This window comes from Phalaenopsis equestris, unplaced genomic scaffold (genome assembly GCF_001263595.1).
Source record: "Phalaenopsis equestris unplaced genomic scaffold, ASM126359v1 Scaffold233395, whole genome shotgun sequence".
In the NCBI taxonomy this organism is placed as follows: Eukaryota; Viridiplantae; Streptophyta; class Magnoliopsida; order Asparagales; family Orchidaceae; genus Phalaenopsis; species Phalaenopsis equestris.
Genome location: NW_018251343.1, coordinates 472931 through 489653, shown reverse-complemented (window position 1 = coordinate 489653; position 16723 = coordinate 472931). Strand labels below are relative to the sequence as shown.

The 16723-nt window shown below is 37.5% G+C and overlaps 1 protein-coding gene across 3 annotated transcripts in view; it reads right to left on the bottom strand.

The window, feature by feature from the left end:
• Positions 1-16723, bottom strand: part of LOC110038655 (phospholipid--sterol O-acyltransferase) — a 71885-nt gene that overhangs the window by 44107 nt on the left and 11055 nt on the right. For all 3 annotated transcript variants that reach the window (XR_002295444.1, XR_002295445.1, XM_020743552.1), the window contains exons 4-7: positions 1828-1997; positions 1664-1740; positions 260-473; positions 2-176 (exon numbers count right to left, since the gene is read on the bottom strand). Coding sequence is in view for 1 of the 3 variants with exons in the window: in XM_020743552.1 (XP_020599211.1) it covers positions 2-176; positions 260-473; positions 1664-1740; positions 1828-1997 (636 nt within the window). In the remaining 2 variants the exon portion in view is untranslated. The remainder of the gene's footprint in view (position 1; positions 177-259; positions 474-1663; positions 1741-1827; positions 1998-16723) is intronic.

Sequence of the window (16723 nt, the reverse complement as noted above, 5' to 3'; positions counted from 1 at the left end):
CTTCCTGAGATGATGCAAGAGTCTTTCACTGTCTTGGTCAAAATCTTCTATTGCTTTGAAGAAGGTGCCATCAGAAACTTCCCTGGCAGAAAAGGCTAGCTGAATGGGCCGTCCACATTCCATGTTGGGAGTCAAATCCTGGGAAACTTCAGGCATTGATGGATAGACATCACTGCCTGAAACACAAAACTAGTAAGACTAACAGTAGAAATCATTCTATTGCTTTCTAAAATAAACTGAGAATTTTATAGAAGAAAACCTCTAACAGAAGGAATCTCAATGTTTATAACATCAGTAGGCCAACCAGAGTAGTTCGATCGAAATTCAACATCATCGCATTGATTTGTGCGCCAATGATCCCCATTTCCATCAAAGAAATGCTTCCAATATACATTATCCGCTTTGCAGTACTTTGAAAATGGCATCAACCATAAGGAAGAACCAAAGGAATTGTACAACATCCTGGCAGTTCCCTGGTGATTTATGTACATGAACATTCATAAGAAAGACTGATAAAATATCCATTTAAGAACATGTAAGACTGGCTCAAACTTTGATAAGTGTTGTCTATTAACATTTGTTATACCAAAGAACACAGATTACAGAACATGGATGGCATTTTCACCAGCAATTATGAGCCCCTAGAATATAAAGACATGCTGGATTGCTTCTTAACAACAAATAAAAAAGGCAACAAGCCCAAAAAATATGTTGTATATACATCATCATAAAAGCCAGTAGACTCCCAATGACCTCTCCAACTCTATAAAACAGGAAGACTACTCATTTCTATTGAAAGCTGCATACAGTACTAATTCTAGTGAAGGTCTAACGTAGTATGATAAAGACGAACTTGTCTAAATCATTAAAGAATTACACGATATATGAAGTTTAACGCAACAAACTATATCGTCCATAAGTGAAGCAAGGTAAATGAAAAAAAAGAGCGACCTGGTGAAGAAAATCCAAGCACACACTGCATAATATAAATGAAGGTGAAAGACAAAAGTTACAAATAGAACAGCAATGTAGGAGTCAATGCACAAAAGCAATAGCAGAATCTGTCAATCACTTTTTCTAGTTCTGATGAGAAATAGAAAGTAAATGAAAATATGAAATTCAGTAGGACACAATGAAAGCCGACCCCACTTATTAGTGGGATATAGGCTTGTTGTTGTTGTTGTTGTTGTGGATGAGAAATAGAAAGCTATTCTAAAGCCCGTGCCAAAAGGTAAACATCGATTGGGAAGAAATATACAAACAAATATTCAAGCAAATAATAAAAGGAATATAGACCAAATCCATTCTACATAAGAGAACATGGCAAGCTATTTGTTTTGAAAAGGACTTTCTAATGCAACATATACAAACATGCAAGCCCACAGAATGTGGACGATATAGGTACAGAAATAACAACAATAACCACCACACACATTCACAATGACCACATAAATGTTTGGGTCAAACTTCAACCAAATTCATAATAACGATTTAAATCCATAATGATTCCAATTAGAAATTCTACCATCTGTGATATGAGAAACTAACTTGCAACCAAGAGATACATAAAGTAAAGATAAAAGAAGCAACTAAAAGATTTTAAGAATATCAAATAAAGTAAAAGCACTCAAGCACCAAAAAATGCATAGAGACCAAGATAGACCTCAGCAATTGGAAGGCCAAATGTGAATCCAGATAAAGTAGCTCTTACTGTTTCTGTAGCACCAAGAAGAGGTGCGCCTGAAATTTATTAATAAAAAGTCTAAGCAAAGACAGCTGCAGAGTTAATATTATTTTAAAAGATCTGCAAGAATGAATAAAGCGCACCAACTGCAAAATATGCATATATGTGCTCGTCAAGCCACTGGATGTAATGCTTTGGTGCAATTTCTAGTTTCAACCACTCCAGGAAGTAGCGAAAAACATTATTGCCAAGTGAATGCGCAAAAACCAAAGAGGGGCCCCCACGAAGTTTTAAAGCTGTTTCAAATGTCAACCTGCAAATATAAAGAGAAGGTGAATAGATAAGGATACAACTAAATGGAAAAAGGACAATGGGAGGATGAATGGAAAGAATATGCTGCTAAGGTTACAAAGTTTAACTGAAGCGCCAGATTCCAGCAATGATAATAAGGACTTACACTCGGTGTAATGTCATTAAGAAAACCTAGAATGCTCTCAATGGGGAATAATAATATGTAAATATTAATAAAGCCAGGGATGCCCGTAAAGTTTGCAAGGCAAAGCAACCATTCGGTGATGAGATTTCAATCCTTGTAATGAAACTATATAATTTTCACGTATGCAACCATTAAAATCAGCAAAATATCATCAGAAATTATAACCATGGTTCAGGACAATGATGTATCTCATAAAATGATAAGAAATTTCCTTATTCCACTAGTGAATAATTATGAGCCTATTTCAGCTGGGAATGAGTAAAATCAAGATGGAAAAATAAAATTTATGATTGTGTGGGCTGAACTTACTTGGACCAATCTTGCTTCATTTCAGCATGTTCATGTATTCTCATGGTTTTCTACCTTTAAGAAGTTATTAAAAACGTGTTTTACCCACTAATTTTTTTATGCTAAGCTATAGCATCTCATTAGTCTTGCACCCACCGATCTTGCTTGGCCATCTTAATTTTCATGCTGGATGATTTTAATCAGTCTTTCTTCATGCTTTTCATGTGTCGCTTTTATCAATTGATTTGCCGCATGATTCACATTGCATGATATATTTCACTAATTTTGGCATAAATTGATTCCATGCACGATGATTTCATATTCTCCATTAAAGCATTAGTGTGCGCACATTTTCTAGCATTTTCTAGCATTCAGTTGTAACATGATCCCAATACATACTAACATATATTATTTCCAAGCAGTGCTTATGCAAGTCTCGGTTGTGATTTTGCGAACTTCCATGACCAGAAGTGATGTCCATTGCTTACTTAGCATGCACTTGAACTCGCATATTCCTCAATACGATCGGTCACAACTCTGATGTATCACAAAGTACACAAGCCTTGCTTTAGTTTTATCCCAATATATTAGTGAGGTAGGAGCACCTAAGGTGCTTTAGATCACCTCATTTGATAAGTGAACCACTCACACATGGAATCATTTGATCTTAAGTTGACAATCCCCATTGTTACATAAAAGATTTGGGTTGTATGTTCTCTCATCAAATAATCCAAAATGTTTTTAATGAATAACCATAGGATTGGTCGAATCCCATTACCAATGATCAAACCACCCCGTGTTATTGGACTTAATCTATTTATTCACCTAAACAGTTGTCTGTAAGATGATGCCATGGGGTCATGTCCACTCGGCACCTGACTTGACCTGAGCTAGCCTTGGCCAAGCAATATAGTATCTATATTGTGTTTAATTACAATTTAGGCACTATATCCCCCTGGCTAACATAAAGTTAGAGTATACCATCATATATCAATATCTACTGATTGGGCCATTAGCAAGCAATATAGGTCATCAATGTGGTCACCAACATGATACTGACATTCATCATGCATATATGATTATGACACAGGAGTGTCAGTACTAGTGTTGTTCACATTTGTTTGCAACTCAAATTTTATCTTTTAGTTCTCTGTTTTTATGTGTTTTCTACTTGCATGGCAAACTGATAAAAAGGGAGTCTTAGTGCTTTATAAAGTGGCAATTTTGTGAACAGGGGTAGATTTTTGGGTTTTAGAATTGTGAATTTCTTTCTTTTGGGAAGGCTAGGCTACCCGTTTATCTTCCTTGCATTGTATGATGAGTTGAATCTCAGATGGTGTTTTTGCCAATAAATTTCTTACTGTTTCCTTTCTGAATTTTTGTTCTTCCCCAACTGATATACTGCTAGTATCATTTTGGTATCAGAGCTTTGGCTTCTTAATCCCAATTCTTGCCAAAAATCTCTAGCTACTCGGAGGGCTAACCTCTGTCAAAGAATCTCCAGGCAAGATTCCAGCCATCAATGCATGGTTTGCGGAAAGCATTCATGCTTTATGTGCCTTTTACTTTCGTTTTTTTCTTTCATTGTTGTTTCTCTTGGTTGTTCTTGCGCGTCTGTTCCTTCAGGGGCTGCTCCCATCCCAGGAATCCAGATTTTTGGATTCTTCAACGTGTTGTTCAAGCGTGGGTTTCTATGAATTCTAGAATTTCAAATTTCTGCCTCTGCATAGTCGTTTCATTTCTTCTTCTTGTGGATACTAGTTCGAATTGGTATCCCAGTAAATTCCAACACAGGTTTCCTTACTGATTTTCTATTATTCCCCAATCAACATACCAACAATATCAGATTAGCTCACATAAATTATGCAAAATGAATGACCATATGGTGAACAAACTAATGGACATAGGTAACTCACAACATAAGTAATCTCAATGATCATGCTAATATTGTTACCTTTAACTAGGCAAACCTCAGGGTTTAACAGCATGCAAATAAGACTACTTTAAATTATCAATGCAAAATACAAATACCAAGAAACAGCAGTACATTGCCTCTAGACTGAAATCTTAATCATGCATGGCCAAATTTTCTAAACTTCGATCATAGCATCCTACCATTATTTTAATTGTACAGTCAAATTCATACATCTCATGCATTAGCCGTTTGAACGCTATTTGAAAATTTAATAATGACATCTAGATAAGCCAAATTAGTTTGGTCTATCACAACAATGTACTTGATAACCTAAGCCAAATCTAGTCATTCAAATCTCATCTGAATAAGACAAAATCCTTCAGGTATTGCATCACATGTTTTCCAAGTGATTCCACTAGGTTAACCACTTAGATTTGCATAGAATTCAAAAGAGACAAATTCAGTTAAATGTTAAGCCAATCACTTGTAACATCACATTATCATCATAAAAGTTTAAAGCAAAATCCATAGAAACATTGTATTAAATATCCATATTTTATTTAGGTATTTAATCCTATAAGCAAAGAAAGCCAGAATCATTTGAATTTTCAAAATTATAGTTGATAATACATGCCATATTTAAACAATCAAATTTCTTGCCTGAATGAGCCAAATCCATTTAAATGTCATATCACATGCCACTTAAGTGGTTAATCCATATAAAATCATTTTGATGTGCTTAGCATCCAAGTGACCCAAGTAGTGAGCCAAATTGGGTGTTGAGTCTATATCAAATCCATTACAATCTGAGCATGCCAAATCTTCTTAGGTGACTTTTGCGAACGTTCAAGGCTAACTTAATTTGTCTAGGATTTTCTCATAATTAGATGAGCCAATCTCACATGGTCATTTCAATTCTCTTCTTTAAATAAGCCAAATCTACTTATGTATATTTTAGATGTCGAGGTCGTTCTAGTATCTTGATGTTACATATTGTTTAAGTGGGCTAATATTCACTCAAGCAAGCATATCATCTCAAATGTCTAAAAAATATTTAAAATTTTGAAAAAGCTGACTATCTAAATAAAATTACATTTATTTAGGTATCCCAGTCATATCATACTCATATAGAGCTTTAGGCAAGGCGTGCTTACACTTCAGTTTAGATAATGTTAACATAAAATAATGATAGGCTGAGAACCACAATCAAAGATTGTTCATTGTATGATGATAATCATTATATGGTAACTAGATCTTATATAATCATTGTAAAAATAACGTAATTAATTTATACCATATCTAAGATCAATATTTTTCAAAATATTAATTTCTTTAGAAGAAGCTTTTATTAAAAATATGTGCTGTAACTTTTCAAACATAATTTCAAAATAATTAAACAACTTTAAAAAACAATATTCTTTAAATTTACAATAAACTTGTTACAGTTAACAAAACTTAATTTAATTGAAAATTAAGGTACTTTTAAACTTTGAGCTCTTATTTTAAATTATATGAGAAGAGGCTTATGATTACACAAAACTTGCACACTAGATGTTATCACAGGTATTGCCATAGATATTGCAAGTATAGCGTAGGATGTAGTTCAGTTTGTTTTGCTATGCTTGTTATGATGTGTTGTACTAATATGTTTGGATTCATGCTGTGTACTTGTAGATATGCACATTATGAAAAAAATATAGGTTTAAAGTAGCTGCTAAAATAGCCAAAAAAAAAAATGATAATAAAAGCATATTGATATGGCTACATAAATTCAAACGAAATTTATATAAGATCATTGGTTGTGCATTTTTATTGTTTACGTATTTGTTAGTCAGGAAAGCTAGTTAAGCAAATAGAATTTATAAGAGCAAGTTTCATTAAAAATCCCATCAGCATGAACCAAGATGGTAAGGATCAAGAGCAGCAAGAAGCTAGTAGGACGTGCCTTGTATTTATTCTCTTTTGGTACATTTAGTACTTATGAATAGATAAGAATTGGGTTATATTATGCAGAGCCTGGATTCTTGATATTTTAGTTTCCTACTGTGAACTGTAGAAACCAACAGCGCCAGAATTTTACTATATTTTGTTCATTTAAGATGAATGCTTAGTGGTACAACGAATTATTTCTCGTTTGTTAATGAAGTATGTTTGTTGAAACTCAACAATATCATCACGCTCCAAAGAAAATGTTACATTTTTGTGCAAAATTTAATCAAAATATTTAAATAACTTTGAAATCAATCTAGGGTAAAACTTTTCCGAACAAACTTTAGTGCATGATACTTGGACATATTTTTAAAATAAAAAGAAAATGATCTACTTGGATTTATATGGATATGTAGGTCACAAGGGAGAATCAATCATTAACAAAATCTTATTAGATTCACTAATCCTATCATGGCCTAATCACTCAAACAAATTAGTAAGTTTTCACACCATGAATAGACAGCAGTGCATCATTCATATCTCACGGAGTACACTTGCTCAATTAAAATCAAGTTGAATGTGTGTTAGAGGAAGAAATCATGATCGAGATAAAATTGTAAAGTTAATTTTGATATTTAAACTTCAATAGTTAAAGCATCTCTGACCACACTTTTCATAGGCATTTTCTCATGTTCTAAGAAAATTAAGTCTTATGTTCAATCTCTTCAGAATCAAATAATTTTGTCTCTTCCTTGGCCCAGAGTCTATGATGTCTCTTTGGAGATGCATTTCATGGGTACTAACAAAGACATCCAAATGACTAAATTCTTAGCTGACCTAAAGTTAATGATTTGAGATGGTAAGCCCATGAAATTCAAATCAAAAGATGTCTACTTTTCTGGATTTCTTATCCATATCTAAATCTCTTTTAAGTTTAATCATATAGACTGAGAGATACTTTGGAGTCATATTCTTTGAAATTCGATTGAATAATTGGAATAAAAGTTCTATTCTTTAATTGAAAGTATTATGTTTTACTAGAGATGTAATCAACAATTGAAATAATATTCCTTTTGGAGACTTAGATCCAAAAAATAAATAAATAATAACATTTTTCAAAATATACACTAACTTCTAAAAAAAATCATATAATGGTTTTCAAAATTCTAGCTAGATTAAATGAATCTCACTTGAGTTATTTTTCCCAAACTATTCAAATGTAATTTCTTTCTCCAAGGATATTCATATTCAATAAAAAAAACAATCCGCATGGATTAATAGTGCACTCAAGTCTGAGCATAAAACAGTCTCATTTTGAGCTTATCGAACCTGATGGATGACAAAGAAACAAGTAATTCATTTAATTAGCACTATATTTTCAAAACAAAAATGTTTTTATTAGTCAATAAATATAATATAACGCCTAGCAACTGCATAAAATTATATGGATAAAATGCCAACAAAAATAAACACCATCAAGAGGAATTAAATAGCAACGAAACAAGAGTCATAAACTTGGATAGTATTTCAGGCTATGAAACATGGACACATACCTGAGGAAATGGACACAACATAACACAGACATGATGATATAGGATAATTACAAAAAAAGAGAACAAAACAAGTCATGGACACATTTTTATATTTTCAATTTATTAATCTAAAATAAATAAGTTTTACACTTCCCAATTTAAAAGATAACAGGATCAAGCATAATATCATAAGGAGACTAGCAAGATGGGTTTGATGCCTAATCGACCATGTGAGACGGCTTTGACATCTAAACAGAGATGCGAGACAGCTTTAACGTTTAGGTGAAGATACTAGATGGCTTAGAAGAAGTGGCGTGTGTTGGTCAATCTTTTGTTTTGTTGAAAATAAGATTTAGGGCCTGTTTGAGGCAGCTGCAGCTTATCCAGCTTATCCTGATAATCTGTTAATAAGCAGCTGACCCTAATAAGCTGTCTATTTGTTTGGTTTGTGCGTTTAGAGAACAGCTGATTCTGGAAAAATGACCAATCTACCCTTGTTCTGGATAAGTTGCAGTTGTTTGGTTTGTGCATTTTGTAAACAGCTTATTTGCATAATTTTTTGTTAAATAGAAAAATTAGAATTAAAATCCCTATATACCATTATTTGTGCATTCAGGAGTCAACTCAAAATCAAATCATTAGAATCAAAATTATCTCAAATCGAAATAATTTTGATTTTAATCATAGCCGAACTCATAAGAGCTCAACTAGAATCAAACCTACAAAGGGCCTTGTCTTGGTAAGAGAAAAGAACAGCAGCTTGAGATTTTATACCAGGGTGAAGAAACATAATACAACAACAAGAGCAAGATACACACATGAAAGTGCTCCAATAGAATCGGGGAAGCCAACAAGTGTAGTAATATTCAAGTAAAAATTTACAAATTGGGGATATCTGCAATCCTTAAGAATCATGACAATCAAGAGAGGAAAACAAAAAACAAAAAAGATTTCTCAGGAGGCCGGGATGTCGAACCAGTGGAGAGCCGTGGTAACGGTTATGAGGTCGACGGAGCCAGGTGGGGTGACGAGGCGGTGGAGATCGGCAAGAGGAAGTGATGGGGGTGTGACGACGAAACGGACGTTGGGGAGATGGGTTGGCGCATGGGAGATCTGTTCAGGGCTGGAGTTGGTTGCGACAACGAAGTCGAAGAGGGAGGAGAGAGATATGGCGGCCTGACCGCTCCCTGTTCCGGCATCCTAGGCGAGGTGGCGGTTTGGAGCTTTCGAGGCGACGAATTGGAAGAGCTCAAGGGGATAGGTCGGCCAGATTGAGGCGTACAGCTTGACTTGATCGACGTTACGGTAGAGATCTCTCTGCGTCGCGATTTCATGGACCAAACGATCGGAGAAGGAGAAGGAACAAAAAGGAAGCTTGCAAAGAGGAGATGGCGAGGAGGAGGCAGACGAGATGGCGAGGGGGTCGAGAGATACGACGGGAGGAGGAGAAGGCGAACGCGAGTTAGGGCAGAGGGGCAACAATTTTCTTTCGCTCCTCTGAAACGCGGATCGCGGGTAAATGGCCAAAGGAGTTTTTAAAAACGCCCCAAAAACTCATTTTCCGAACATACGGCAGCGTTTTCAAAAACGCCACTGTAAATAAGCTCCCCAAAATGCACCCTTAGTTTAATATGTATATAAATTTGATTTTTAAAAATAGTATTTTAATTTTTAAAAATATGAGACTGAACAGATACTATGTGTCTAGTAGTTTAAACGATTGAACACAACACCACAAGTAATACGTCACATCGAGAGATTGACATTCTACTTTACGGCAGGCTCGATTATATAAAATAAGAAATATATGACATTCGTTTGGTCAACGATTTTATGTATGACCTACAAGTTTCTCTACCTAATATATAGAGTTGATAGAGTTTATTTTAACTGAGTTTCAAGTTCCCTATAATATAAGGGCAAGCCCCTACTACAGTTAATTACATCTCAAATGACCGAGGTCACTTGAGAAAACTCTCGATGATGATTAAAGGTACTAGCTTTCAAAAATTTAAGGTTTAGACTTTCAAGGATGGACCTGAAAAATCAAGTGGAGAATGACCAAGTAGAAACAGTTATTTTTGGGAGGCCATAGGAGGGGAAAAGATAGGGGATGTCACAGATCTCAAGGAAATTCTCGGTGACTTCCCGAGCTATCCTACCGTGTGGCTCCATTTTAGAGATAATGTTATTTAAGTGTTCAATTCTGTCAATTTTATTGTTAAGTATTCACTCTTTCATAATATCCGATCATGCAAATAGCCCGCAGAAATAGAAGGGTTTACGTCGTACCGAACAATGAGCTCAGAACCTAAAGAGAGTTAGGACATATGTTGCACAACACAATTATGGAGGAGCCTAAAGGGTAAGGTGAGGATTTATGTCACATGAGGCGGACCACCTCAAATCCCTACGAATTTATTGTTGTTTAAAATTGATGAATGGTTTAAACCATTCATCAATTTTAAACAACAATAAATCCGTCCCTCCTCAAATCCCTACGAATTTATTGTTGTTTAAAATTGATGAATGGTTTAGTTGAAGTAGATCTGCCCCGTTGTTGGGTCATGATCGTCGTTCCTCTGTCCTTTGCAGCTTATTCCAAGCTCCTCGTTGTGAAAGTTTCAGGTTTAGGGTTTATATGTGTGAATATGTATTATTGTTGGGTTACTGATTTGTCGCTGTATGCCTCCTAAACCGGGTGTCCTGCTATTCTCTACCCGAGGGGTTTACGAGTACAAAATAAATGCGAAAATAAAATAACAGTAAAGATGCAATAAAAGTGCAGTACAATGCAGTAAAAATAAAATAAAATAAACTCATGTACCTGGACCTCTGTTATTACTGCAAAAAAGAGTTAGTATCATAGGTAATAGTAAGCAAGTGTTGCAGAGAATATAACAAGCACGATTTACATATGTGTGTGTGTGTTTGTGTGATATTTCGTCTTCATCGATCACGTTCTGCTAGGATTCCGCCATTATGGCGAACCCTGGTTTCTGCTCCACTGCTTGTGCTCGTTCTTTCGTTGTTTACGTTTGTTTCATACATCATCTCGACTTGGCTCGTGCTTCGTCGTCTGCAAGCTGAAGGGCTCGCAATTGTGGGTCGTCTTCTACGGCGTCGTGTGTTTCTGCGGGTGTGCGTCTATGCTTCATTGTCTGCAAGCTGAAGGGCTCGCGATCGCGGCTTGTCTTCTGCAGCGTCGTGAGTCTTCGGCTTCGACCCGATGTTTCTGCGGGCGTGCGTTCATGCTTCGTCAGTTTCGATGTCGAGATCTTCGCGTCTCCTTCTTGCCTACCGCACTTATTTCGAAGCGTCGTAGCAGGTGGACTATCTCCCTGCTTTGATGGCGCTCCCTCCTTCGGTTGAACCTGGCAAAGTCTCATTCGCCCACGTGGTGGGTAGTCATATCGTGGAGTCAGTTGTTGTCTTCCCCTCAAGCTAGAAGGAATGGCGTGATGGTACAGGTGACTGTCCTTTTGTTAAGAAGGCGAGTAGGAAAGATGGGAAAGTAGCACTCTTTTTCTCTGATTTAAAAATTTCAACCCTGATTAAGAAATGCAAGTTCGCTCTTATTGAAAAATTTCAGTGAATTTTAGTGTGGGCACTCACCTATGGAACTTATCAGAAAGAGTTTTGATGATCTCAAACTAGTAGGCAAGTAAAAAATGGGACTTTTTTATGGAAAACATGTGTTGATTCAGTTAATCGCGGATGAAGACTATGCTCGGATTTCCTCTAAAAAATAACTTAGCATTGCAGGTAAGTCAATGAAGTTACTCGAGTAGTCTCCTGATTTTGACTCAAATATGAATCTCTCATTGTCCGGTACGGTTTAGTTTATCTGGTCTCAAGCTGTATTTTTTTTTAATCATCAGGTTTTCTACTCTATTGGGCCATACTTGGGGATCCTATGAAGCTAGATATACCCACCTTCAATCTAACCAATCCTTTTGTGACCAGAATACCTGTAGAAAGAGATATTACTTTACCTGATATTATTGAAGTCTGGCTGAGACAACTCATAATGAATATTGGCAACAAATTGTCATGGAACATAGACTTTTTTCTTGTACCTACTGTAAGATGTTTAGGCATACCCTTGATGAATGTCACATGTTCCATCCTAATTTGAAATCTAAAGCTCAAGTGAATAAGAATGGGTCTAACCCCAATGCTCTGAACACATCTGCTCCACCTGTGGAGGAAATTACCACAAGACAGAAAGCCTCTGTGAACCCCCAGACAATACTTTTTATGTTTCTACGATTAATGATGTCGGATGGCTCTGCTAGGCAACCTATACCTTTAAACCTTATTGAAAAAATTACTGAAGGGTCCTTACCTACAAAGGATAGTGTTTGGACCAATAATCAGAACCTTACAACTTTCATCTTCAAGAAGTATCTGGTGCAGAGGTGACAATTCATACTTCACATACACTAGAACCTATTGTGGTTACAACGGTTGACAATCTTTCTCCTACGATTCTACCACCTCATCCAAATGAGCAGAGTCAATATTTGGATGAGGAATGACAGGTTTACACATCCAGGAGGAAGAAGAAGAATGGAGACCTAGTTGAGCTCAGGAATCTAATGGATGATACTTTGGTTACTTCGGATAATGATACGCACCTCACCAATCTGTTGGCTCCCTTCTGAGAACTAGAGGCATAAGCAGGATTAAACTGGGTCATCCCTAACTTTTTGCGCGTTTTGGTGGTTTTTGTTTTTTGATCTTATACGTATCTTTCATTTTGCGGTGGCGTTTTGTGTGTGTTGTACCGTGTGGATTAGGTGTCTCTTTTTGGGTTCACTCATACAATCTATCTGTATTTTTCTTTTTAATATATATATATATATATATTATGGCATCGACGGGCAGCTCTGCTAGGGTTTCGCCCGATGGCAATTCCCTGTTTTCTTGATTCCTTCGGTTTCACGCGTCACTTGTTTTTTCAGGCCCAATGACGAAGGGTTTCTATGATTCCTTCGGCTTCAACTTCGTCGTTTTCCTCCTTTTACTGTCGTCGCAAGGCTCTCGTCACTCTTACGAGGCGGGTGCGGTTGTTTCTCGCATGTCCTCCTTCCTCCTTCGGCACGTCACTGTTACGAGGCGGGTGCGGCTTTTTCTCGAACGTCGTCCTTCCTCTGTCGGGTGTGTCACTTGTTTCGTCGTCCTTCCTGCAAACTCAAGTCTTGATCTTGCCTAGTAGAGATGGTCTCGATGCTCCGGTATTATGCCACTGCACTTGCCGACGACAATCTTACCCGTGCCCCTATTTCAAGTTCAGAGCCTGATTTTGATATCGGTAAGTCTTGCATTGTTCTGCAATCCTTCCATGAGGCTCTTGAAGGTGATAGCGATCACACTTTCATTAAAAAATTTGGTAAAAAAATGGGAAACTTGCTCTTTTTCTCTCTGAGGTTGAAACCAGTACTCTTACGGCTTCTTGGCATTTTGCTCTAGTGGGGAAATTCTTTTATAGTCACCCTAAGCTTGATATCATTCGGAAAGATTTTGATGCTATGAAGTTATCGGGTATATGGAATATTGGATTACTTGACGACCGACATATAATTATTCAGTTATCTCACGATGCGGATTATACTCGTATTTTTTCTTGAAAAAGTAATCAAGATTGATAACCGTTTTATGAAAATCCTGAAGTGAACTGTCGGCTTTGATCCAAAAGCGGAGTCCCCTATCATTCCTGTTTGGATAAAGTTTCTGAGGTTAAAACTACATTTATTCAACTTTGAAATTCTCTACGCCTTAGCAACTACTTATGCTAAGTCTCTCAAGATTGACAGTCCTACACTTGTTGTTACTATACCCTCTGTGGCTTGTGTGTTAGTTGAGAGAGATATCACCCAACCAGCTCCGGATTATGTATGAATTGGATTCACTCACAACGGGTATTAGCAAAATGTTGAAGTAGAACCACACCTTCCTTATAGCTCTCATTGTAGTATGTTTGACCACAGTTCTATCATTTGTTATGGCTTGCATCCTCATTTAAGGTTGGATATTGCTAAAGATCAGCAACTTATTCAAAAATCTATTCGTACTGAATTGGGGATAGACGTCTTGCCACCTATCATCTTTGTTGAGGAGATGCAACTCGACCCTCTTTCCAACACCGCATATACCTCTGCTCATCTGACTGACGTTGTTCTTGATGAGAAATTTTCTGATGACCCTCATATTCAAACCTTTGTTGTCTCAGATGAAAAACATCATACCCAAGTCGTTCTACCCCTGGATGCTCCTGCTTTTGAACACTATTTCAGCTGCTGGATTGGAGCATGATACTCTGGAGTCTCATGAAATATCTCCGCATACTAAAAGTGTTGATCCAAACGTGTATATATCACTCATTGTTATTGAAGAAGGTTCACTTACAAGTCAAGACACACGAGAGTACTCATTTGATCCAATAAAAGATCAGGTGGTACAACAAGTAGATGCTTACAATGTTCAACAACCTACACATGTCTGACACACTTTAGACCAATCCACTGATCAGATGAGCCAGCCTTCGGATGATGAATGGCAGGTCTATTCTAGGAGGAAGAAGAATAATGGAGGCCGACTCGAGCTCAGGAACTTATTGGACGATACATTGGTTACTACTGGCAATGGAACTCATCTTACCAATTTGTTAGCTGATCCTAGAACTAGAGACAGAGGCAAGGCAATATTTGGTCGCTCTCTAGCTACCTGATACTACGTGTTTTGGCACTTTTGAATTTTTTAACTCATGTATTTTTCTGTATTGTTTTTTCTCTGGAACCATTTGCATGTGGTGTTTACTGTGTGAGTAGGGTGTCATACTTGGGTTCTCTCATACAATCTACCTGTATATTTCTTCTATTTTAATATATTAGCCCTTGGGTTTTCTAACATATATATATATATATACTTTTTTTTGAAAGCCCAAAAAGGCTAATATATTAACTAGAAAGAAAGATACAGATACAATGTGATGGAGGGCCCAAACATGACACCCTCTGCTCACAACAAAACCACAAGGGGTACCACAACTAGAAAATACTAAAAAGTACATTAGAGACATGAAGAAAAAGCCTAAAAATGCAGAAATACATAATATCAGGTGGCTAGAGAGCAACCCAATTCGGTTTTTCCACTGCCTCTAGGGTAGGAGCAAGCTAATAAGCTGGTAAGACTAATAAGTTGGTAAGTAGTAACCAATGTATCATCTAATATGTTTCTGAGCTGGAGTCAGCCTCCATTCTTCTTCTTCCTCCTGGAATAGACCTGTCATTCCTCTTCCGAAGATTGGCTCACTTGATCTTGGTCTAAAGTGTGTTGGGGATGTGCAGATTGTTGGACATTAGAAGCAACTACCTGTTGTACCAGCTGATCTGTTATTGGATCAAAGGAGAACTCTCTTGTGTCTTGGCATGTGAGTGAGTCTTCAATAACAATGGGTGGTATGAGCACAACTGGATCTGTAGCTGTAGTATTTTGTTCTTCTTCAGAAGTTGCGGTGTTGGGAAGAGGATTGGGTTGCATCTTCTCAACAGTGATAATAAGTGGTTGTTCTTTAGCGATATTCGGCCTTAGATGAGGATGCAAACGATAGCAAATAGTTGAGTTGTGGCCAAACATACTACAATGAGAGCAATAAGGAGGATGTGGTTCCATTTCAACCTTTTTCCAATACCCGTTGTGCATAGTGTCAATCCATATCTCATCCAGAGCTGGTTGAGTGATATCTCTCTCAACTAACACACAAGTCACGGATGGTCTAGTGACAGCAAGTGTAGGACTATCCACCTTGAGAAGCTCACCTTGAGAGGCTTACCGTAAGCAGATGCTAAAGAGTAGAGGATTTCCATGTTGAACAGATGTAATTTTAATCCCAGAAACTTTATCCAAACATGAATAATAGGGGGCTCCGCTTTTGGATCAAAACCGATAGTCCACTTCAGAATTTTCATAAAACGATTGTCAATCTTGATAACTTTTCGAGAAAAAATGCGAGTGTAATCAGCATCATGAGATAGCTGAATAAGTATATGTCTACCGTCAAGTAGTCCAATGTTCCAACTGCCCAATAGGTTCATAGTATCAAACGTTTTCCTAATGATCTCCAGTTTTGGGTGATCATAAAGGAATTTCCCCACTAAAGAGAAGCGCCAAGAGGACGCGAGAGTACCGGTTTCAACCTCTGTGAGAATAAGTGCAGGTTTCCCATTTTTTTTCTAAGCTTTTTAATAAATGTGTGATCACCTCCACCTTTACGAGCCTCATGGAAAGATTCTGGAACATTGCAGGACTTACCGATAGCAAAACCAGGCGTTGAACCTGGAGGAGGGGAACGAGCAGGAAAGTCGTCGACAACAGCATTTGCATAGGAACGGAGCGTCGATGTCATCTCCCTCACAAGACAGAAGAGAAATAGTTTGCCAGGCAGGAAGAGCAAACAGGCGAACGGGAACCTTCTGCCGGGCAGGAAGCAAGCAGAAGGCGCGCCCTTCTGCGAACAGGAAAGCAGACAGAACCGCAGCTCGAGGAAACCGCGCCGAAGCCCTTAGTCGAAGACCGCAAAGGCCTTTCTTCGTTGTGGTCGTCGAGTGCGGTAAGTACAAAACCGTAGCTTGAAATCTCGAGAAGGGACAGCGTCGAAGCCCTTCGTCGAAGACGACGAACACAGAGACCTTTGTCGTCATCGTGCGGGAAGTTTGTCGAGCACGAGAGAAAAGATTTACGACCGACCTAAGGAATCAAAGTTCGTCGAGCAAGGAATTTCGTCGAGCAGAGCGGGAAGGAAGAACTGTGAATTTCTAGTTACATTATATATGTGTGTGTGTGTGTGTGTGTGTGTGAGTGGGAGGGTGAGTGGG